The 23,087-nt window shown below is 46.5% G+C and overlaps 1 protein-coding gene across 2 annotated transcripts in view; it reads right to left on the bottom strand.

Annotated features, from left to right (window-relative positions):
- ERI2 (ERI1 exoribonuclease family member 2) overlaps positions 1 to 23,087 on the bottom strand; it is a 71,651-nt gene that overhangs the window by 12,294 nt on the left and 36,270 nt on the right. For both annotated transcript variants that reach the window (XM_069210279.1, XM_069210280.1), the window contains exons 2-5: positions 22,327 to 22,367; positions 9,910 to 9,980; positions 9,747 to 9,827; positions 8,892 to 9,019 (exon numbers count right to left, since the gene is read on the bottom strand). In XM_069210279.1, the coding sequence (XP_069066380.1) occupies positions 8,892 to 9,019; positions 9,747 to 9,827; positions 9,910 to 9,980; positions 22,327 to 22,349 (303 nt within the window). In that variant the 5' untranslated portion in view covers positions 22,350 to 22,367. The remainder of the gene's footprint in view (positions 1 to 8,891; positions 9,020 to 9,746; positions 9,828 to 9,909; positions 9,981 to 22,326; positions 22,368 to 23,087) is intronic.

The raw sequence follows: 23,087 nt of genomic DNA on the forward strand, positions 1-23,087 counted from the left end.
AAATACAAAAGGTACTTTATTTTAGTGACACAATGCCAAAAATACCTTAGAGACTATACTCCCTTAGGAAGTAAGTATTATACACAATATATACTCTAGTAACAAAAAACAGGTAAGTAAATAGTTAGAAAACAGTGCAAACATTGAAAATCACGATAGGTTGCAACGGGACGTGTGTGTGTGTGTGTGTGTGTGTGTGGAGGGGGGGTGGGGGGGGTGTTCGGGGTAACAAACCATATACTAAAATAGTGGAATGTGAATGTCGGTCTCCCACATAGGCAAGTGGGTTGTGTAGAGGGGCACTGGGAATGTAAGAAAACACCAAAGGTAAGTAATAGACCCCAACCCAGAGCCCATGAAAACAGGAGTAAATCACTCTAAGTTTCCTGAAACAGACAAGAAGTCACGATCGAAGATTATGCAAGAACCAGAAGAGACTGCAAGACCCCCCCAACAATGGATTCCTGGACCTGAAGACCTGTGGAAGAAAGGGCCCAAGTCCAAGAAGCACTGCGGAGTCCAGGGAGAACAGGGGCCCCTGCTAACCCGGATGAAGGTGAAAAAGAAGAACCACCGGTGAGAAGACAAAGTAAAATGTAAAAATGTAAATTAGCACTTGTATAGCGCACTACTCACCAGTTAGGGTCTCAAGGCGCTGTACTCATACCGCTATGGAACCCCTCCTGGCTTTTCCCTGTGAGGCGCCCACTCCTGAGCACCCCGAGGGTGAAGCCAGGCATCCAAGCGCTGTTGGGGCCGTTGTGGAGATTAAGCAAGCTATTGCCCAGAGTTGCAGAGTGGGACCCATGAATTAGATTAGGCACTGAGGCGAGAATTATCTGGTCAAGGGGAATTGAGCCCAAGACCTGCCGAAGCGGGACTTGAACCCTGGTCTTGAGCCAGATCTCTGCTTCAGGGTCTGCCGCTCTAACCATTGAGCCACACTTCTCCAAAGTCAGTACTGCACCCAAGCCTGATACAGGTTCCTGGTTGGTGCAGAAGATGTCCCACACCGGATGGATGAATGCAGTCTGGTTTGCATCGCTGGATTCCACCAACAAGCCTTCGCACACGCAAAGCTCGCAGTTAGTGGAAAATGGTGCTTCCTGGGACCAGGAGGGACCTGGTGGCCTCTATCCAGGAGGCGGCCGGGTGCAGAGTGCAAACAGGTGTCGGGTTTGCAATGTAGTCCAATGGGAGACCCAGGGGTCTCTTCAGCGATGCAGGCAGGCAAGGGGGAGGGGGGGAGGGAAGAGGGGGCTCCTCGGGGTAGCCACCACCTGGGCAAGGGAGAGGGCCACCTGAGGGTCGCTCCTGCACTGGAGGTCGGATCCTTCAGGTCCTGGGGGCTGCGGGTGCAGTGTCCTTATCAGGCGTCTGGTTCTTAGAAGCAGGCAGTCCCGGTCAGGGGGAGCCTCTGGATTCCCTCTGCAGGCATCGCTGTGGGGGCTCAGGGGGGGTCAACTCTGGCTACTCACAGGCTTGCAGTCGCCGGGGAGTCCTCCCTGTAGTGTTGGTTCGCCACAAGTCGAGCCGGGGGCGTCGGGTGCAGAGTGGAAAGTCTCACGCTTCCAGCAGGAAACGTGTTTTCAAAAGTTGCTTCTTTGTTGCAAAGTTGCAATCTTTGTGCAACAGAGCCGCTATCCTCTGGAGTTCTTGGTCCTTTTAGATGCAGGGTAGTCCTCGGAGGCTCAGAGGTCGCTGGACCCTGTGGAACGCGTCGCTGGAGCAGTTCTCTTGAAGTGGGGAGACAGGCCGGTAGAGCTGGGGCCAAAGCAGTTGGTGTCTCCGTCTTCTCTGCAGGTTTTTCAGCTCAGCAGTCCTTCTTTGTCTTAGGTTGCAGGAATCTGAGTTCCTAGGTTCTGGGGAGCCCCTAAATACTGAATTTAGGGGTGTGTTTAGGTCTGGGAGGGCAGTAGCCAATGGCTACTGTCCTTGAGGGTGGCTACACCCTCTTTGTGCCTCCTCCCTGAGGGGAGGGGGCACATCCCTAATCCTATTGGGGGAATCCTCCATCTGCAAGATGGAGGATTTCTAAAAGTCAGAGTCACCTCAGCTCAGGACACCCTAGGGGCTGTCCTGACTGGTGGGTGACTCCTTGTTTATCATGATCTCCCCTGGACTTGCCGCCAAAACTGGGGGCTGTGTCCAGGGGGCGGGCATCTCCACTAGCTGGAGTGCCCTGGGGCATTTTAACACGAAGCCTGAGCCTTTGAGGCTCACTGCTAGGTGTTACAGTTCCTGCAAGGGGGGGGGGGGGAATGGGTGAAGCACCTCCACTCAGAGCAGGCTTTTGTTTCTGTCCTTAGAGAGGACAAAGGCCCTCACCACATGGGGTCAGACACTTGTCTCTCAGCAGCAGGCTGGCACAGACCAGTCAGTCCTGCACTGAACAATTGGGTAAAATACAGGGGGCATCTCTAAGATGCCCTCTGTGTGCATTTTTTTAATAAATCCAACACTGGCATCGGTGTGGGTTTATTATTCTGAGAAGTTTGATACCAAACTTCCCAGTATTCAGTGTAGCCATTATGGAGCTGTGGAGTTTGTTTTTGACAAACTCCCAGACCATATACTTAATATGGCCACACTGTACTTAGTGTCTAAGGTTTTGCTTAGACACTGTAGGGCAGAGGTCTTCAAACTGGGGGGCAGGCCCCCCTAGGGGGGCCTGAAGTGATCCCAGGGGGGGCCCCCCAGACTCTGGCCAAAATAAATATTATACAGGTAACAGGCCTCTGTTTTAAGCAGAAGCATGTTATTGCAGTTTTAAAACGGTAACAGTACTTAACTGCAATGTTTGAATAGGTTTAGAGATATTTAAACACTGCCATGTTTATAAAATAATTGTGAACAATTCTGAGGGGGGCCCAATTATTTTTATTTTTCAACTGGGGGGGGCGCGGCATTAAAAGGTTTGGAGACCTCTGCTGTAGGGGCATAGTGCTCATGCACCTATGCCGTCACCTGTGGTATAGTGCACCCTGCCTTAGGGCTGTAAGGCCTGCTAGAGGGGTGACTTACCTATGCCACAGGCAGTGTGAGGTTGGCATGGCACCCTGAGGGGAGTGCCATGTCGACTTAGTCACTTTCTCCACACCAGCACACACAAGCTGGCAAGCAGTGTGTCTGTGCTGAATGAGGGGTCCCTAGGGTGGCATAAGACATGCTGCAGCCCTTAGAGGCTTTCCCTGGCTTCGGGCCCTTGGTACCCGGGGTACCCAGTTACAAGGGACTTACCTTGGTGTCAGGGTTGTGCCAATTGTGGAGACAATGGTACATTTTAGGTGAAAGAACACTGGTGCTGGGGCCTGGTTAGCAGGGTCCCAGCACACTTCTCAGTCAAGTCAGTATCAGGCAAAAAGTGGGGGGGGTAACTGCAACAGGGAGCCATTTCCTTACAGAGGCCCATTCAGCAAGACACAAAAGGGACCCCACGCGGCTGGAGAACCACTCAGGAAGCTGTGCGTCGCAGGATGGAGTGCTGGGGGCCGAAGCTGTGCTGTGCACTAATAACTTCTTGGAAGGTCACACACAAATCTTGGTAACTGCAAGTCACGTGGTGCATGGGGGTACTGTCTTTCCATAGTTGGATAGCTGGACGTTGGGACTGTCGGGTCACTTTAGTCCCCCACCTGTGTTGCTGGATCCACGCCTATCATCTGGAGAGGGGACCCAAGCCACTGGTCGTCGCTGCAGAGAGGTGCCTGCTGAAGCAGGGAAATGACTCAGTCACTCCACAGGAGATTCCTTCGGTTCTTCTGGTGCAGGCTGGAGACAGGGAGTCCTCAGAGGATGGAGGACCTGGAAACTGTTGCAGTTGCTGGCATGAGCTGATGATACAATGTTGCAGAAGGCATCTTAGCTTCTTTGTTGCCGTTTTGCAGAGTTCCTGAGCGGTCAGCAGTTTTTCTATAGGTAGAAGATTAAAGGATGTAGAGGATTCCTGCTGGCTTCTTGCAATTCGAATCTGAAGAAACACCCAGAGGAGAGACCCTAAATAGCTCTCTGAGGGGGGGGATTGGTCACCTAACCAGGTACGCACCTATCAGGAGGGGTCTCTGACGTCACCTGCTGGCACTGGCCACTCAGATGCTCTCAGAGTGCCCCACCACCTTGGAATCCAAAATAGCGAAATTCAGGGACACTGTGGAGGAGCTCTGGGGCACCACCCCTAGGGTGGTGATGGACAGGGGAGTGGTCACTCCCCTTTCCTTTATCCAGATTCTCACCAGGGCAGGGACTGGGGGACCCTGAACCGGTGTAGACTAGGTTATGCAAGGAGGGCACCATCTGTGCCCTTCAAAGCATTTCCAGAGGCTCTGGGAGATACCCCTCCCATGCCTGTAACACCCATTTTCAAAGGGAAAGGGTGTAACACCCCTCTCCCAAAGGGAATGCTTTGTTCTGCCTTCCTGAGATTGAGCTGCTCAAGCCCCAGGAGGGCAAAAACCTGGCTGAGGTAGTAGCAGCTGGGGTTGCCTGGAAAATCTCAGAAGGCTGGTATGGCAGTACTGGGGGTCCACTGTGGAGCCCCTGGAGTGCATGGGATTGTGCAACCAATACTGGAATCAGTATTGGGGTACAAGTCCCAGTTGTTAGACACCTTACATGGCCATATTTGGGGTTACCATTGTGAAGCTGGACCTAGGTATTGACCTATGTCCAGTGCACGCATAAAATGGCATCCCCGCACTCACGAAGTCCGGGAAAATGGGCCTGTACAACAAAAGGGGGCTAGTGCAGGGGTGCCTTTACACACGGGTACTTTGCACCCAGCCCTCAGGGTTGGAAGATCTGATATACAGGTGACATGGTGCAGTGAAAATGGCTGTGAATAGTGTATGCACTATTTCACGCAGGCTGCAATGGCAATCCTGTAGAAGCCTTTGCATGGGCTCCCTATGGATGGCAAAATAAATGCTGCATCCCATAGGGAGCCCCTGGGACCCCAGTGCCCTGGGTACCATCATATACCAGGGACTTATAAAGGGGGGGGGGGGGGGGGGGGGGGAGAAAGAGGAACCAGTATGCCAATTTGGAGTTAAATACTGAGCTACCAGTATGTAGTGCCAAATTTGGTAACAGAGAGCGCATAAGCACTGGGGTCCTGGTTAGCAGGATCCCCGTGACACAGTCAAGCATACTGACAGAAAGAGAGAAGCATACTGACAAGTAGGCCACAAACCATAAGCACTGGGGTCCTGGCTAGCAGGATCTTAGTGACACAGTGAAACACACTGACAAACAGGCCAAAATTGGGGTAACCATGCTAGAAAGAGGCTACTTTCTCACAAGGGACATTTCACAAAATGCACCAATAAAAAGAAAGCATTCAAGACAAGCACAATAAAGAATGAATAGCAGTAGTGGGCGTAGTTAAAACGCGACAGAGATTACAACAGAAGAGAGTGCTTTGCTTGCACACTCGACCCTAAAAAGAGCTGCAGCACTTTTAATAGGCTGCACAGCAATTCTAAGCAGTGCTGCAGTTTTAATTTCACAGTAAGTACACATTTCAGCCAGGCATGGTTGCTGTACTTTTAATGGAGTGGTATGAGCATTTCTTAGAATAGCCACGATGCTTTTAATAGGACAGAATCAGCAGCTCCCAGTGTTTCTGCTATAGTTTTAATGCGCAGCAACTTCTTAGCAGGGCTGTGGTTTGGTTGCAAACTATTGGCCACTCCTCAAAGGAGGTGGTAACTGATTTTGAAAGGGCAATTCCTTTTGGTAATTGGATTGACAGTCTCAGGAGTAGGCATTGGTGCAAGGCATCTGCTCCTTACAAAAAATGTTCCAGACAGGATACTAAGGAACGTAGAATTATTTTAAAAACAAATCTGATTTGTGAATGCAGACACGGATGGTGGTCTGTTGTCCCTTGAAGGCCACCATCCCCATGTTAGTAGCCAATCACAGGTGCGTGTAAACTGCAACCTTTTTCATGGATATTAATTGCAGAGACTGTTGGGCCACCCCCTGCAAATGGTGATTTCATAAACTGAACTATTAGTACCTAGGCACTTTCACACAAAAACAAAACAAAACAAAAAAAAAAAACCATTCCCTTCGCAAAAATCCGGTGCACAATTTGAGAATACTTTTTACGAATGGAATATTAATTCATGAAGGCCTTACTTCCCCACATTATGCAAAACAGAATCCTCCTATGAGGCCTTCTAAACTCAGCAGAGAGGCGGCAAAATATGACTGTTCCTGACACAAAAAGACTGTGCATAAAATGTGGACTTCAACCCAGCCAAAATGGAACAAGACCACTAATGAGCATACTGCAACATTTATTGCAGTTTTTATGCGTTTACTTTGACAACATTTGCCTGCCTTTGATGGATGGAAGCCTTGTGTGACCATGGCTCCGATATTCCCCCCGGGGGCAAGGAGGGCCCTTTTGCCTCATTCTCAAGTTCAAAGGATTAGGACATTCGTTAATGTTTTGGCACTCTTTATAGGAAGGGTTATGGGTATGGGGCTTAGAGGTCGCCCGTGCCCTTGTTGGCCCCACTCCAGGGAAAGCCAGAGGGATGTACTTAACAGAGGGACAGCAGTGCACACCCACTCTTGAGAAATTGTTAGGTTGGGTGGGGGAAACAAGGACTGACTGATGCCTTCCCATGTGTGACCTTCGGCCCCCGACGAGAAAATCTTTCGCGCACATGCGCACACACACCCCTGATAAAAAGGATAAAAGGCCCGAGGTCTGTGCCGGACACGGATCTCTCAGCTCTGGGGCAGGCCTTATGATTTGTGGGGTCGGGTCAGCCTCTGGCATTTATTCTCAAAGTCTGTCTCACACAGCTCGGCTGGCACCAGGAGCGAGGAAGGTCCGGACTGATTGGCACAGACCAGGGTTAGAGGGCCCACTAGCTCACAGAGCTAGAGAGTTAAAACAGACGGGGGCTGGCACAGGGGACAGCGCGAGACTGGGAGGGGCAAACACCCACTGGCATATAAATTTAACCGAAAAAAAGATCTCGGACAACAATAATTTGTACTGAATTACCAGTGCATTGGATGTTTGGTCAAAGGTTATTGCATAAGTGTACTGGCAATTGTATTTGGGTTCATATAGTGCTTCCTACCCCTGACGAGGCGCCAAAGCAAACCCAATGCGTGTCAAGAAGTTCCTCAGAGAACAGGCGCAGGGGCTTTCATGCCCTGCGCGCTCTGCCAGGTGCATCTCATCCTCCATTGATAAGGTATCTACTTAGAACACCTCCCAGAGGCTTTTGAGCCCCACTCGAAGCGGGGTACACAGCCCCCAGCTAGGCTTAGCGATCAGTTCCCTGCTAGCTGAGTTCACACTACAAAAGACCATTTGCAACATCCATAATCATAATGGCAAAAGTTCTATCTGGTAAGACAGCTCGGCAACAGAAAGACAAGACGGGGATGACTCAGGCTTTCATCTTTCCGTAGCTGATAATTTTGAACATCATTACAATCCGTGAAAAGTCACACACACAAGATACATCATAGTAAACATCATAGCTGGCAAGATGGCTCGGTGAGTACGAATCCTATGTGGTCAACACAGCCTTTTGTCTTTCCGGGGTCGATGAATTTACGTACCATTGAATTTGTGACATTAACACCTGTTATTTACAGCATTTTCTACAGACGTTTACAAGTCAAATAAATATAAATATATATATATATATATATATATATATATATATATATATATATATATATTTTTTTTTAAACAAGCACAATCACGCTGTATAAAACCCAGCGAGATCGCGCAGAGTACAAAATAAAAAGAACAAGTAGTCCAGAAACCATAAAGAAAACAAGGAGCCTTGCATGTTTTCAGTAGTTGGCAGGTGCACTCCAGGATGGCTAAACACCGGAAAAAGCATGACGTATGCATGCCTGTCACAAATTAAATCAAGTGAATTTTAAAAGGCAAACCCACGAATCAATGTAAGTGACATTCATGACATGGGCGTGGTTAAAAGCCCACAGAAGGATTACAACAGAGGACAAAGCGCTTGCATGCTCGACCCTAAAAAGAGGATGTAGCGCCACATAAAACAAGAAATACAAGAATTATGAAAAGAGAAAGGCTTCCTGTTCTTAAAATTCATCCCTATTTGGTAGCTTTTTATAGGACTATGTATGAGGAGTCCCACCGTTTGTAGGACTTGACTTGCTCAGAGAAGTCTTCCAATGCCACAGAGGAGCAACCAGCTCAGATGCACGGTAGATGAGATGGAGCCACGAGGCATGTTCCATTGAGGTTTCTCGTTCTCACACTGATCTGGGGCAAACCACATTGGCCATCTGAGCCTCACGTTCTCCAGCCATATTTGAAAACACCTGGAAATCTTAAGTCCCCCGGAGCAAAGAGATGATGCAACTTAAAACAGAGAAGGAGAACATTGGATTCCTATACTTCCTAAAAGCGTTATCAGATGGCACCTAAAGGTTTTAGAATGTATTTTTGCGGGTGGGGTGGGAAGCAATCAGTACTAAGGGTGAGCATCGGAGCATGAATGGCAAGTCAGTGTCTTAGGTAGATAATGAGGTGGCATTCTGTATGTGAACATAACTAAGATGCATTATTGGCGATTAGCAGGGAAATGTTGAGCAATTTAGGAGCTCACTAGTGTTAATATCTGTAGATGAGGAGCTAAGGGTCTGCTTTTTGGCTCTGCAATCTGCGAGTGGAGGACTTTCAATTATTACTACAGCCATTAAGTTTGTTGCTGCAATGGATTGTACAAGATGCGATTATTGAGCGAGGTTTCTGCGGTGTCAAAAGGTGTGTTCTGAATGCCGCAGGAACGTTCTGCACGAATAGTGTGGCATGTGCGCGTTCGTCAATACTAAATACACACAACTTGAAATAGTAAAAAGAAGATCACCTGTTTGATACCAGTCAATTCAGTACAAAACTCTGACAAAATGGGATGTTCCTGTGGCTGGACATAGGTATGGAATTCTGATTCAACTTCACCATTTGATGTGTTCAGCAGGACAGCAGGAAATTCAACTGGAGGGGAAAATAAAGATTGTTCAAACCTCGTTTGAAAAGATTACACCAAGGAAATCGTCTGAATACGGGCCAGTGTGGACACATGTTTAAGCAGAATCAGGTTATTTTTACACACTTTCTTTGAATTAAGCATGTCCTAGGAAGAGATCTTCACAAACAAGTTTGGCAGTACTTGAACTCTTTCAGAGCATCAAGTTGTTCATTATTTGATAACGAGCAGACACATGGACATCCCAGTGGGCATGCACGGCAGCGCATTTTCTCCCACCCTAAGACTTATTTCATACAGGCACGCCTGGCGGTACATTACTTTCAAAGTAGAAGATGTTAAAACTGCCAGGAAACCTTAGCCATAACCCAGAACAGCTACATGCTTCGGAGTGGGTGGGAAACCGCATGTGTACTGGTGCCATGAGAAGAGGTGTGGTGGGAGGGCGGGGGGGTCCTCCATAGAAAGGATTCAGGTTTTGGTTTCAAGCATGCATTGCATCAACCATTATTAAAGATCCCTCGAACGAGAATATTGGCTATTCGTAATACAAAATGTAGGCTGAATCCTCGAATGCCCTAAAAATACACTTTAGGCAGAACTCACCCGCCCTTTTTTTTTTTTTTTAAAAAGCCTATGGACTCATAGGACTTACACACAACAACCTGCTTTACCTTCAGTTTCAGGATCGAACACAACGTACACTGGGCTCAAGAATAGTAGTTTTCCACTTACTTATTTCCTGACCAAAATGCTTAGTATCTTTCCAGCAGGTGGACTCGAAATCAATGATAATTAAGTAGTCGAAAAATTGTTCTGCATTGAATGAAAAAAGAAAAATGTTAATTATTAGGAAAAGTATACCAGACGTAATAATTAAAAATAAAGTGTAACTCACTGGATTTGGGCCTTCCTGGATTCTTGCTGTTCAACGAGGTCACTGAACTTCTGCGTATCAATCCAAGCTGTCTAAAAGAACACATTCATATTTGATAGATTTAGGATATGTCCAAATTAACCTCCCCCACCCTCTGCAAAACCCCATCTAACAACTCTGCCTGGGTGACAAAGCATCACTTTGCCAACGTTAAGGTGCACATAATTCCTCACTTCTGAAATATGACATCATTTAGGTTTACCTCTTGGGTACACTGCTTGTCTTGATGACAGACAGACATTCTTCGTGTTGCCACCAGCCTTTGACATGCAAGACCAGCCTCGGTCCCACTGTTTTCATATATATCAATGCTCTGGACTATTTTGCTGTGCTGTGCACCTCCAACTGTGGCTATGCCAAACAGGATCTGGTCTGTCAATATCACGATTACATAGTTTCTCAGTGAAGCAGAATGCACCCCTGGTCGCACGCTAGCCTGCCTACACATACAAATATCATTCCAGCCTGTCAGACAGCCATGGGAGACGTACAATACAAACTTTCTATCCGCAATACTCTCCACACTGAAGTGATGCATATTTCTAAATACACCCAGAGTATGATCCTAGGAATAAAAACATGTTCCATAAACCCCACCCACCATCCCGCTTAGCCAAAGGAATTTGTTTTTGATTCCTGGCCTTGCCTAGCTACAGAGAAGAAGTGCATCTAGCATTCAACCTCCCCCCTTGCCCAAGGACGGAAGAGGGGGGAGGGGGGGGGGGGGTGATTGTCAACTAGAAATCCACGCAAAACACCACCAGGGACATCACTGGGGAGCAGCCACCCTGTGGCTAACTGTCACCCTTCATCCAGGACCATAGACAATCTTTCTGCCCTCTTAGGCAGTAGATTGGGGTGTTTACCTTCAAAATAGCCACTCCAAAGTGCCAGAAAGCTAACGAGAGCATCAATAACATTAAAGTCAATGCAATTCAAACCAAAAATCTGGATATTGGCACATTGTTTTGTGCCATTCTAGTCCCCTATGATAGAGCCACACATAATGGAGGTATAATTTTTATTGGAGGGTAGGCCACAAATGGTGTGTGGTAGAACGTAGATCGCCCACCCCCCCCAGACACTTCTGTAACTTTCCATCACAGAAATATGAGAAAATTCCCTCTTGTAGCACTTCCATGGCACTCTGGGTAAGAGATTCTGGTGTGGTTCACCCAAGCCACATCTCATGGACTCTCCCAGGTCCCTAGCTTTCAGAAATGTCAGTGCTTAGAAGGTTTCTTTGGTAATGGCCTACCCCAAGCTGAAATACCACAGACCACCACCAGAAACGTCTTATCCAAATATTTCCACTACATATGGTCGTATTTATGGGCCTTTCACATCCCGTGCGAAAGGCCCACTCCCAGTTGTGGAGTATCAGAAGTAGTGTGGGAACACAGAATAGTAGCACATTTGTATAATCCATCCAATTGCTCTATATTGCTGCTTCCATATTTAGGCATAAAAACAAATTTTGAAACTAATGCCCTTAGAATCACCTGGCATTATGGTTTATTCAAGAAACAGAGTGGTGCGAGTAAGCCCCAGCTCCAATCTTGGTTAAATTTCAAACATACATAGCTTTCCCGGGTACAATTTTTTTTTTTTTAAACTCATTAGATTTCTCCTAAGGAAATGATGTATGGTCGGTACACAAGGAAAATTCATTTAAAGCCAGCATGGTTGATGTCTTAGACTGGGGCAGGCATTTGGACAAATGTCACACACATCTATGTGACTGGAAGAGCCTAGAAACGAAAGTTTTTCACTTTTCTAAATCGGATAAAATCATGGTCACCAATTTTATTTTTATTCCTACGTACTTTCACTATTTCAATAACTAATTTGGTAAACCTTGAACAATCCACAGCAATAACCTCTTGATGAATTCAAAACTGTCTAGTTTTCAAAAACATCTCTCTTTTTACTCACAATTTTCGCACTTGTTTCCCTCAGAATAAAAAAACAAAAAACAAATACTGACCACTGTGAGGAATTGGGCTGTTGGTTGACTGGGGTATGAGCCCTGGTCAAGCAACAGCCACATTCCCTTGCAGGGTGAACCGCAAAAGTCACTAATTTAACCTGTGCTTAACCGTGGGAGTCCTGGCACAAAATGCAGTCAGGCTAAACTTGGAGACAGTGTGTTAAGTATTTATGCAGCACACAAACAGTAATACAGTGAAAACACAACACAATACAAATCCCAAACCAATTTAGAAAGCGTTAATAAAATTATTTGACAACATAACCATGAAAATCCAATTAGTCAAAGCAAAGTTCTGAATTTTTAAAGTTTAAAGGTTAAAAATAGCAGGTCCTCAGTTTTGGAAAAAGCCATATAGGCACCTTTACCGCCACACCCAAAGGTCCAGGAATGGATGGAGACCTGTTGTGGGTTCAAGACTCACTCAGGCTGGGTCAATTCTTTAAGATGGTGGGAACCTGTTTTGTACCGGAGGCTCAGAACAGGAGACCAGCTAAACTAGCCCTTAGAGTCACTTCGGAGGTCCTGGGTGCATGTAGTGATATAGGGCTGGCTTCTGAAAGTGCCAAGCAGGCTCCAGGCAGCAAAGCAGTCCTTCCAGGTACAGCAGCAGTCTGGCAGAGTGTGCAGCAGGCAGTCCTTTGGAGTAACTAGGGTCTACCTTAGAGGTGACATATGTAATAACAAGCATTTACCATTTACCATTTAACCATTTATTTAATTGTTATTAGCCTATCCGGCCTTAACAATAATCGCACAATAGATATCAATCCATCAAACTCAATAAAAATCACATTGAATAAAACATCTCAGTAAAAAGGAAACTATGCTTGAATTTTTGATTTAACATGTACCAAAATGTGTCCAATTTACCATACATATCGTAAAACCTGATTTGACCATAATTTACATAAAAACTTAACTTATTCTAGAAAAACATTATAAATCTAATATTTAAAATGTCTTATTCTGGAACGAATCATTTGGGACCTTGCAGTGCCTTCCAACCATTTAATAAAAGCCCGAGGCCTAACCCAGTTTTACACTACCCTGCACCGATTTCCCAAGCTAAATAGCTACGGGATAACATAGGCTATTGTGCCTATGCCAACTGTGGGTGCATTGATAGACGTAATTTCCATGCTTCCAAGATATAAGTTGAGACCTTTGTCACAATGTATTTCTCATCTGAACGCATACATAGCGCTTCCGCCTCCTTGCACTTCCTAACTCCGTAAGATCTGAAAAGTGGACGAAGGTACAGTTTACGGAGTTTGAGCGTAAAGTGGCATAATAAAAGGAAGTGGGAAAGTGTTTCCGGACCACCATGAAGGCATGGACAGCATTCTAATCTACCCGGAGGAGCGGATTGCCATCTGTTGACCACCACTGTCACTGGTAGTGTGCCCATACGGAATTTAAAGTAGAGAGCCCTTTTTTCCTCCGGATAAATACGGTCTATGAATATTGCTGGTTTAAGCTCTTGGTTAAACAAAATATACCGCTTGAATAAAGGGCTAAATGACTCGCACATAATCTCAGTATTTCTCTCCCAATATGCCTTTTTTTATAACAGCTAGACTAGTCCTTCCGATTTTTTCTGGATGGAACCAAAAGTCATCCTGGCCGATAGCAGCCAGGATAGTTGAGATATGTTTGAACCAGGGCAGTTTCCGATGGTTTTGCAACTTCATGATGTCCTTAAATACGTCTCTGAATGGTTTGAGAGCCTCTTTTGTCCAAATACGGATCCAGTATCTTACTGGAGCCAGAGCAATGTAGTCCTCAACCTTTCTCATCTGTAAATCAATTCTTATTGCATTCATTGGTGTAGCATTACCTAGACAAAGTAATCGGCGTAAGAATTTGTTCTCGGTTACTTGTATTGATGGAATCTTTCTGAATCCCCAGATCTCTGCGCTGTAAAGTGCTGCGGCTCTTGCTTTTGTTTTGTATGCAAGCAGTGCAGAGCTCACGGAGTGATTGCCTGTAGCTTTTGCAAATCTGAGTACTGCTCCGGCTTGTTGGGCCAAGGAAATTCTGCTTTTGTAGATTTGTGTTTTCCATGTCTGTTTTTCCATCTAATCTGCAGCCCAGGTAATCATAGGTGGCCACTCGGGCCAAAGGCTTATTATTTGCCCTAAAAGTCGATTGCAACGTCTGTTTTTGGTTAAGAATCATAAACTTTGTTTTCCCCTCATTGATTACCATGCTCCTTGAGGTACAAAAAGATTCGAAGCCCCTAAGTAGTCCATGCATTGCTATCTCTGTTCTTGCCAGTAATACGGCGTCATCAGCAAAGAGCAAGATAGGTATACTTTCATTGGCTAGTTTTGGCACATCCAGATTTAATTCCTTCAAAACTTGACTTACTTTATTTATATAACAATTAAATAAGGTTGGGGCCAAAACGCAGCCTTGTTTTACACCTCGCTCAATTGGAATTTCGGCCGTATAATCATTTCTTGTAGTATATCTAACCCTGGCAGTGTTTCCTGTATGCAATAGAATTAGCAGCCTTAAGATTTTTCCCTGTATGCCCATGTCCGACAATAACTGCCATAATGTTTGGCGATTTACGCTGTCGAAGGCTGTTTGGAGATCCACAAAGACCAGATATAATGGACAGTTTTTAAGGGTGGCGTATTTAGCACAGATCATGTTTAGCTTAAAAAGTTGATCTGTTGTACTTTGGCCTCTCCTAAAACCAGCTTGGTGTGTTGATATTAAATCTCCGTCCTCTAGCCATTGGTCTAGACGCGACTGAATCAATTTGGCAAAAATCTTTCCAACACTATCAAGCAGTGAGATAGGTCTATAATTGCTCACCATGTCCCGAGGCCCTTTTTTGTGAATTGGAACAATTATTGATTCCTTCCAAGAAGGAGGGATTACCTCGTAATGCCAAACACTGTTGAATAGACGGGCTAGGGCAGGTAACCATAACGTTAGCTGGTTGCGGTAAGCATCTGAAGGGATACCGTCTGGGCCTGCAGCCTTATGCGGCTTTTGGAGGAGGATAACTTGTTTAATCTCTTTTTCACTGAATTCCGATATCAACTTCATTGCACGTGGAATGACTTGGGCTACTTGCGTGGAATTTGTACTGGAAAATTCGTTGGAGACTAGTACATTCTGGGTTCCGTTTACCAATCTAACAAGCAGATTTGAAGATACTGCGTGGGTCTTTTGAAGAGGAAATGCTTTACTTAATCTTTGATTTCTGCCTGCCAGCCCTTGAGTGAGGATGTTTGGGTTATTGGTCGTCCCTGGTGCTGTCTTGGCCACTTCCTGATACAAGGCAGTAAAATGCTTTACCCAAAGTTGAGGGTTGATATTCAGTTCTAGGTTTTTCGGGGGACCTTCGCATCCCCACCTGACTATCTCCCAAAACTTTTTGGAGTTCCCTGCCGTTATTGCTTGCAGTAAAGTTTTCCAAAGTTTATGTGGAAATATCTTCCTTTTGTATCTTAACAATTTTTTGTACTGTTGCCTACATCCATGAAAATGTTGCTCATTGGAATCATTCAAGTGCTGGTTCTTCAGTGCTTGTGATAAGGTCTTTTTTAGCTTTAAACACTCTTCATCGAACCAGCCCTCCATCATTTTAGGATTGATTTGAGGATGCTTGATCTTTTCCTTTTTTGTTTGCAATAGCAAATTATTAAAGTTATGCAGGAGGGGTATAGCGTCATTAACTGATGGATTTAAGAACGTGCTAAGTGATGACAACCAGGTTTGGCTGGGTACACTCATATAAGGTTCATCCTCATTTGACCTTAATATGTTTTTCCTGTTTGGTCTCATAGTTATTGTTAGGCTATTTCAGTTGAATGGAGACTCCGCCTTCCCTGGCCTTTACAATGCAACGGGTCTCACGTTTGCTCATGTTAGAGCTGATAGCATTGTAAACTCCTAACCCGACTTTTCACCTATCGGCAAAAGTGCATTTATGTACGTAACCCGAAAAAGTGCAATGAACTATGTAAAACGCTCTTCTTCTGCCAAGCGAAATTGCGCTAGTAAATTAGAGAAAAAGTAGTCCACGAGCCGGACAGAAAACAGTGAGCCTCGCATGTTTTCTGTACTTGGTCGATGCACTCGAGGAGGGCTAGTCACCGGAAAAGGCATGACGTATGCAGGCCTTCGACTAATGAAAGCAAGCAGATTTTATTAGGCAAGCCCACGAACCAATGAAAAACACTGACGTGACGTCCTAAGGGCTCCGAGCCCTTTTCTAAACACTGAAGCGTCTCGCTGCGATACGCATGCAACGCAGGCTTGACCCTAAAAAGGGGAGTTTAAGGCTTGGCAAGCGGGCTTGACATGGCAGTGGGACATTGCTTTCAGGCTGCAATGGCATTCCTGGGATTTGTTTTAAAGTACTAATTAAGTGGGTGCCACTGTAAGTGCTGCAGGCCCAGTGGTAGCATTTAATTTACAGGCCCTGGGTTTATGGTATACCACTCTACAGAGACTTGCATGTAAATTACATATGCCAATTAACCCATGTTTAGGGGAGCGAGCACATGCACTTTAGTACTGGTTAGCAGAGGTAGAGTGCACATTCTCCTAAGGTCAACAAGCAAAAATCCAGTAAAAAGTAGGAGGATAAAGACAAAAGGTTTGGAGATACCTTGTAGAGAGAGGGCCATCACCAAACATCAATTAGAAAATTGCAAAAGCAGTGGTGAAGAAAAAATAAAATAAAGTTTTACCCCTCACTTGGTTTCTGAAAGCTGGAAAGGAGATGATTTTAATCAAGACAAGATTTGTTGCGCTATTTTAAGTTAAAACAAATATATGTATCTCTTGCAGAGCACCTACGCCCATTATTTGTTTAAAAAAAAAAAAAAAAAAAAAAGGAGAATTGTTGCTATATTTTGGCCATTTTCTCAGCCCCTCTATAGTAGTTGACTAACCTTGCGGGGGTTGGGGGGGGGGGTAGGAGAGAGAGAACAAAAAGAAGGAGAATTGTTGCTATATTTTGGCCATTTTCTCAGCCCCTCTATAGTAGTTGACTAACCTTGCGGGGGTTGGGGGGGGGGGGGGGGGGTAGGAGAGAGAGAAAAAATAAATAAAAAAACGGTGCTCAACTTTGGGGCAGGGGAGTGGAAAACCTCAGCAAGTAAGGGACTCAATTAAGGGGATACCTCTGCTCTCCAAGCCAGATATGAATGCTAAGCAGCATCATTGCTGGCACCCAAGACTGAGCAACCAATGGCAACATTAGTCACAGTTGCTGAAGAGGAAAAAAAAAAAAAAAAAAAAAAGTTTGCTGTAGCATGCAAGGTTTCAGAGAATAATATTTTGGGATCTAGAAGCACAACTATAAATACAGTGCTGATTAACTCATAATGATAATACTTCCCCAGAAGATGCAGGACAGTGAATGTGCACTCCCTAACAAAGTATTTGCTATGTATTTCAAGCTTTTAACTTGACATCTTTAGGTCTCACCTATAGACAGCTTTTAGTAACCTGCTAAAGACGTCTTTTGGGACATATCAAACTCCGTGGGCATGGAGCCAGCCCACCACTTACCACTGTTTGACTGTCACTTATTTGCTTGCTTTTTATTCAGTGACTTTTCTTCCTCTTTTTGAGTTTGTTCCTCACACTGATCATAGATTTTTCAGCATTCTTTTGGTTGAAGAATTTATAATCTTCAACTGCACACATTTAGGGAACTAGGTTTTTATTTTATGTAAGTGCTCCATGAGACACCTAGCATTTTTTTGCTCTCTTCATCATGTGCTGCCCTTCCACCAAAATACATAACCCACCCATGTGTGTCTTGGTGCCTCCATCCCCAGCTTGGTATTGCTTTCCCCTCTTGCTTGCGCCCTCATGTACTGTTTACCAGGACAGCACACGCTCAGTGTTGCCATCCCCCCCTACCTCCCTCTCCAATTCCATTGCTTCATCTACCCAGCTTTTTTTTTTTTTTTTATTTCATCCCCCACCTTCCTCAGCCTAACTTAATCCATGGCTCCCCCTGCCCACTTCCCCTTTGCATCCTCCCAGGGGGGCTCCACGCTGCGTTTCCACGTATGCCGTTTGCGGTTGTATTTGTGGGGATATCCCACAGTGCAGGAGAAGTTTGTCTCTCCAGTATGTAGCCAGGTCTCTCTTAGCTTCTAAATAATCTATAGCAATAAGGCATGAGTGGCAAGGGGCTCCCCGAGCGTATACATAACTACCACCCAACATGATTTTGGGTCTAGTGCTCAACTGCGGCCGACCACTCACCCAATCCTACTGTTAATCTCCCCTCAAAGTCCCGAGCCACTGGACATGCTCATAGGACATGGTAGAGTGAGCCGGGCAGGAACTCCGGTCCAGGTGCTCTCACCATGCGCCAGAGCCTCTCTGGGGAGTAATCTAGACTATGAAAATACCCGACTCAAACTCAAGTACATGAAGGTAGCCAGTTCACGGGCAGCCATCTTCGCCTCCACCCACTGCTCGTCATCTACAGTTACCACGTCTGCTTCCCAGCAGGCTCTCCGAGTATGCAAGGGGTCTGTGTGTTAGTCACTAGGGTATTACATAGGTGTGAAATGCCACCCCTCCCCAGTCCATCCGTGATCAGTCTGCAGTCAGGAGGGCTGTATTCTGAGACAGCGTCTACTCTAGGCTTGTATTTGTCGACTGCGTGATGCAGTTGGAAGTACTTGTACAATTGTGAGGAGTGCAGGCCTAACTCTGCAGTAGGTTCCTGGAAGGATTTCATGTGCACCATCCCCCAGTGTGGATATGCTTATGAGGTCCCAAGTGTGAAGTCTGGCCTGTCAAGCAAGCAAGCAAGCTCGGACAGCTGCGTCCTGGGTCAGAGGGTGTTGTCCTAGTAAGTGTACTTTACCATTTAATGTGTCAAAGGGATAAATACCAACAAGGGATGGGGGACCGGGAGATAGGTGGCAATGATCGGGGATGGAAGTCCTGCCATACACAAGCAGAAGCAGACTGGGGTGGGGTGTTCAGGAGTTCCAATTCTAGTCTGTGGGCCGGGTTATTTCTGTTTGCGCGGAACTACAAGCTGGGACGCCCAGTGGTTCAGTCAGGCATTCACCCACCTAAGGCCACCTAGTATGGAGAAGGCCTGCATTTGACAAAGGAGATTTGCAAGCCTACAGCAAGCTGGTCATTTGCGGCTGCAGGTCTGTGAATAAAGCGAGTGGCAGTGGGTGTGGGTAATGCTGCTGGACATACAGGAATCAGTGGGAGGGCCAGCATCATGAAGAGGACTCCTCTGTCTGCGATTGAGAGAGGTAATCACACCCACTCATGTCCCTCTTCGCCCTGGCCAATAAGGGAGCGATGTTCGTGTCCCAGTAGTGCTTATCTGAAAAGGCCACTGTTGTGCCTTGGTAGCAGAACCGGTCTATTGCTACACAGACACAGGGGTCCACTAATCCCCTGTCCTGCATGCCTCGCAAGGGTACCAGAGTCGATTTCCCCCAGTTCACCCTGAGGCGTCCTCTTAGACTTCTAAAATCTCCAAAAGCCACGGAATCATCTCCCCTGGCTGCTAAAGGAAAAGGAGCATTTAGTCGGCATACAGGAAGAAGCGATCCTCCATTCCCTCACTCCACAATAGACCATCTAATCTGGCATCTACCCTAGAAAGATGCACGAGGAACTATCACAAGAGTGAGCAGCAGAAGAAAAAGAGGGCACCCTCGTCTCGTTTCCTGTTCTATGGGGCATTTTTATGCTAGTGCTACATTTACTCTGACTCAGCCCATAGATCAGTATACAAAAGCGAGTCATTTCCTAAACCTCGGGCCAATGCACACAGTCAAACACCCATTTTATGTCTACTAGGAGTAGCGCCATGTCCTTTTGGAGTTCCTCCGAGCAGGCCAGGGCTATGTGTAATTGCAGAAGGCAATGCCTAGTGCTCAGTCTCAGCATGAAGCCATTCTGGCCAGGGTTGGCCACAGAATCCATTACCACAGTCAACAGTGTAGCTTCGACCTTTGAGGAGTTTCACCACAAGATTATTAAAGCAAGAAAAGGCATTAGGATCCACATTATTTTGGGGACTTCCCTGGTTTTAGAATCACTATTATGGTAGCATCCCAAATATTCTGCTGGAACTACCCTTACTCGTATATGTCCTCGTATAATGCTGGGAGGTGGGGAAATCAGCAGGGAGGAGTATTGCTTGCCAAGTTTTATTGGGAACCCACTGGGTTCGGGGGATAGTTCATGTTGAATCTCTTTAGCTGCGAGTGGCTGAGCTAGATCAACATTCTCCTCTGTGCTGACTCTACGGACAGGCAGGTCGTGTATGAAGGGATTACCCCATTCCGGGTCAAAGGGCACCCAGCAGGCATAGAGGGAACGAACATGAAGCACAAAGTCTCTTGCTAGGAGATAAGCCTTTCTTAAGGGGTCACCCTCTATGGACTGTAACTCCCTCACCAAACTATATGGCCTCGAGGCCACCGCCACAACAGTAATTTGCCCGCCTTGTCCTCAATTTCGTGTACCCACTCCTGCAAGTGTTCCTAGCTCAGCATGGCCGTGTCTAAAAGCTTGTGTGTCCGGATCATGAGGGCCGACACCAGTTCATGCGGCACTCTGGGGCGTGGGAGGAGAAAGTCCCCAACCTGGAAGCAACTGGACAAAAGTTTGGGCGTTCCTCCACCCAGGCCATGCACTTTAAGGAGTGTCAAAGAAGAAGGTGCGTTGGTCATGTAGGACTTTGAAGTGGGCTGGGAATTGCAGCATATGTTTGACCTGCATGGCTGACTGCAAAGAACATGCAGCGCTGTTGTTGTACTTTTAAGATGTACTCTGGGAAAAGCATGACTCTGCAATGCCACACTTCAGTTTGCCAGTCGAGCGGGCCTCCCAGAGAATGGCATCCCTGTAAACTTCAAGAGCCTCGCAATCATTGGTCTCTGTTGTGCACACCCCGGAGCCGTTCGACCGCAAGGCACCAATGAGCCCACTCCACCACAAAATAGGCAGACAGAGCATCACGGGGAGCCCAGGATCGGGGCCAGTCTATTATCAAGGTCGTGGTCCAGGGCCCCTCTGTGTCCTCTGGAACCCACGCGATGCAGATGTTATTTCAACAAAACCAACCACCCCGGTGTCTTTGGCTCGGCCTCCAAGAGGATGACTACACTGGAGGGCCACCACTGCATCTGGTGAGACCCGTGACTCATCCTCCACTGCCGCCAGCCTTTCTTCCGGTCTGTGACCCTCTTGACAGTGTGGCAAAAGTCCTGGCTCAGAAGAGAGATCATGGGCAGAGTTCCCCTATTTTGCCCACAAGGGATGATCAGGATTCGTGAACAGCTTGAAGTGTGGAAGCCGTGGAGTCTGCAACGGTAGTAGGTTGTTGGGGACTGTCCGTGCCGCCCTCCTTTTTGTCCACTGGGTGGGTGAATGTCTATTTTCCCCTGGGCCGGGGCATCGCCTCGTCTTTCCTCATCATCTGATTGGACTAATTAAGCCTGGATACCCAGTCCTCAATTCCCCAAGTCCTCTGCAGTTGCACAGCCGGGTCGTCCCCACTGCTCAGTGTGGCGTTCAATGCTCCCCTCGGCACAGGGCCACACAAGGGGTCTAATATCCGGATTCAAGGCCCCAAAGACCACACTAGGCCTCGCTGGCTAGCGACCCTTTCCCAGATCGGGGCCTGTAGAGTGAAGGGGGCCAGTTGTCGCAGGGATTCGGGTCTCTATGCCCCTAATCGGGCAATCTTCCCACCCCCAGAGCACAGCTGTCACCATTGCATTTATGCAGTCCTTTTCCACAGGTAGGGTCAGCAACTCAGCTCCGGTCTTCCCTTGGCACAGGCCCAGTCCTCTGTAGTTGTGTAGTCGCAGGGGATGGGCACGGCACTCACTCTCTCCGCCCACCCTGATCAGTCTTGCAAGTCGGCCAGAGTAGAGGACGAAAGATCCCACTAGGTGGCAAGGGCAGAAGCAGCCAACCACTGCTCGTCTGGGTACAGCCACAAGCACGGCTGAAGATCGACGCTGCTTACGTGCATTAGAATCGGTTCCTGTTGCCTTTAGCCACCCAACTGCATCAAAAAGTGCCTGGTCCTAGGAAATTATTGATCTCGCTCTGAAGGGTTGAACACTTTAAGAACTCAAGTTGCAATGCAATTGTGGTGCAGAAAAAAAATATATCACACTGAACATAAAACATGCAATATTCATATAATTTATTTAATACACAGTGTAGTTAATCGATAATGAAAGTAGTTGCTAACAATCAGTTTAAAGTCATTTTACATGCTCTCTGTGTTAAGGTAAAGGTCATCGATTGACTTGTGGAATGGGGAAAACTTCAATACGAGAGTGCTTGTAGTTGACAACTTCAAAAGTATACTCAGGAAGCTGATCTACATTACTTACTTTGCCAAGTGCTTGGTAGCCATCTCGCTGTACAGATCCACCTAAACAATGAGACAACAGTGCTTTATTATATTCATGCTCCGCTAAGGTTTCAAGTAACGTATATCATGAATAAACCCATGACCTAACTATTTTAGCAGTACATACGACTCCCATCATTTGGCGTGTATCACTAGCAGTAACTCGGAGGAGGCAACCAGTCCTGGAAACTGACAAGCTAATAGTCTCACTCAACGAGGTAAAAACTGCGATGGAAAGGTGTTCCACTGGCACCAGACAGGGTCCCCATTCACTGTTTTAAAAATAATTCCCTTTTTGGGCTCTCATCCTGGTGAATGTACTCCATAATACGGTCTGTGACACACCCCCCCCCCCCCCCCAAAATCACCCCCCTTACCTACCACCACCCCACATAACCCCCACCACATCACCCCCAAACATCAGGCAGGGGTGGGTGCAGGTCCCCTTTCTTTTTTAGTTTCTACATAAACATTGACAATTATCTGATTGAGGCTGAAGTTGATTTAACCCAGGGTTGGGACAAGAATGACAGCAGTTTCAAGGTATGCCGAAGACTTCGGGCAAGACAGGGCAGGGATCCCGGAGGTTGTTAGATAGATTTGTGGCTTTTAGGTCTAATTTGGGTTTATCAACGAAGAAAAAAAAAAAAAATGGTCCATGATGTGCGGCCACCCTCTGAGCAAGAGTACTCCCCTTCACATAGGCGGCACCTCACTTCAGCATGTACCTACCTTTACCAC

This window comes from Pleurodeles waltl, chromosome 10, assembly GCF_031143425.1.
Source record: "Pleurodeles waltl isolate 20211129_DDA chromosome 10, aPleWal1.hap1.20221129, whole genome shotgun sequence".
Classification (NCBI taxonomy): domain Eukaryota; kingdom Metazoa; phylum Chordata; class Amphibia; order Caudata; family Salamandridae; genus Pleurodeles; species Pleurodeles waltl.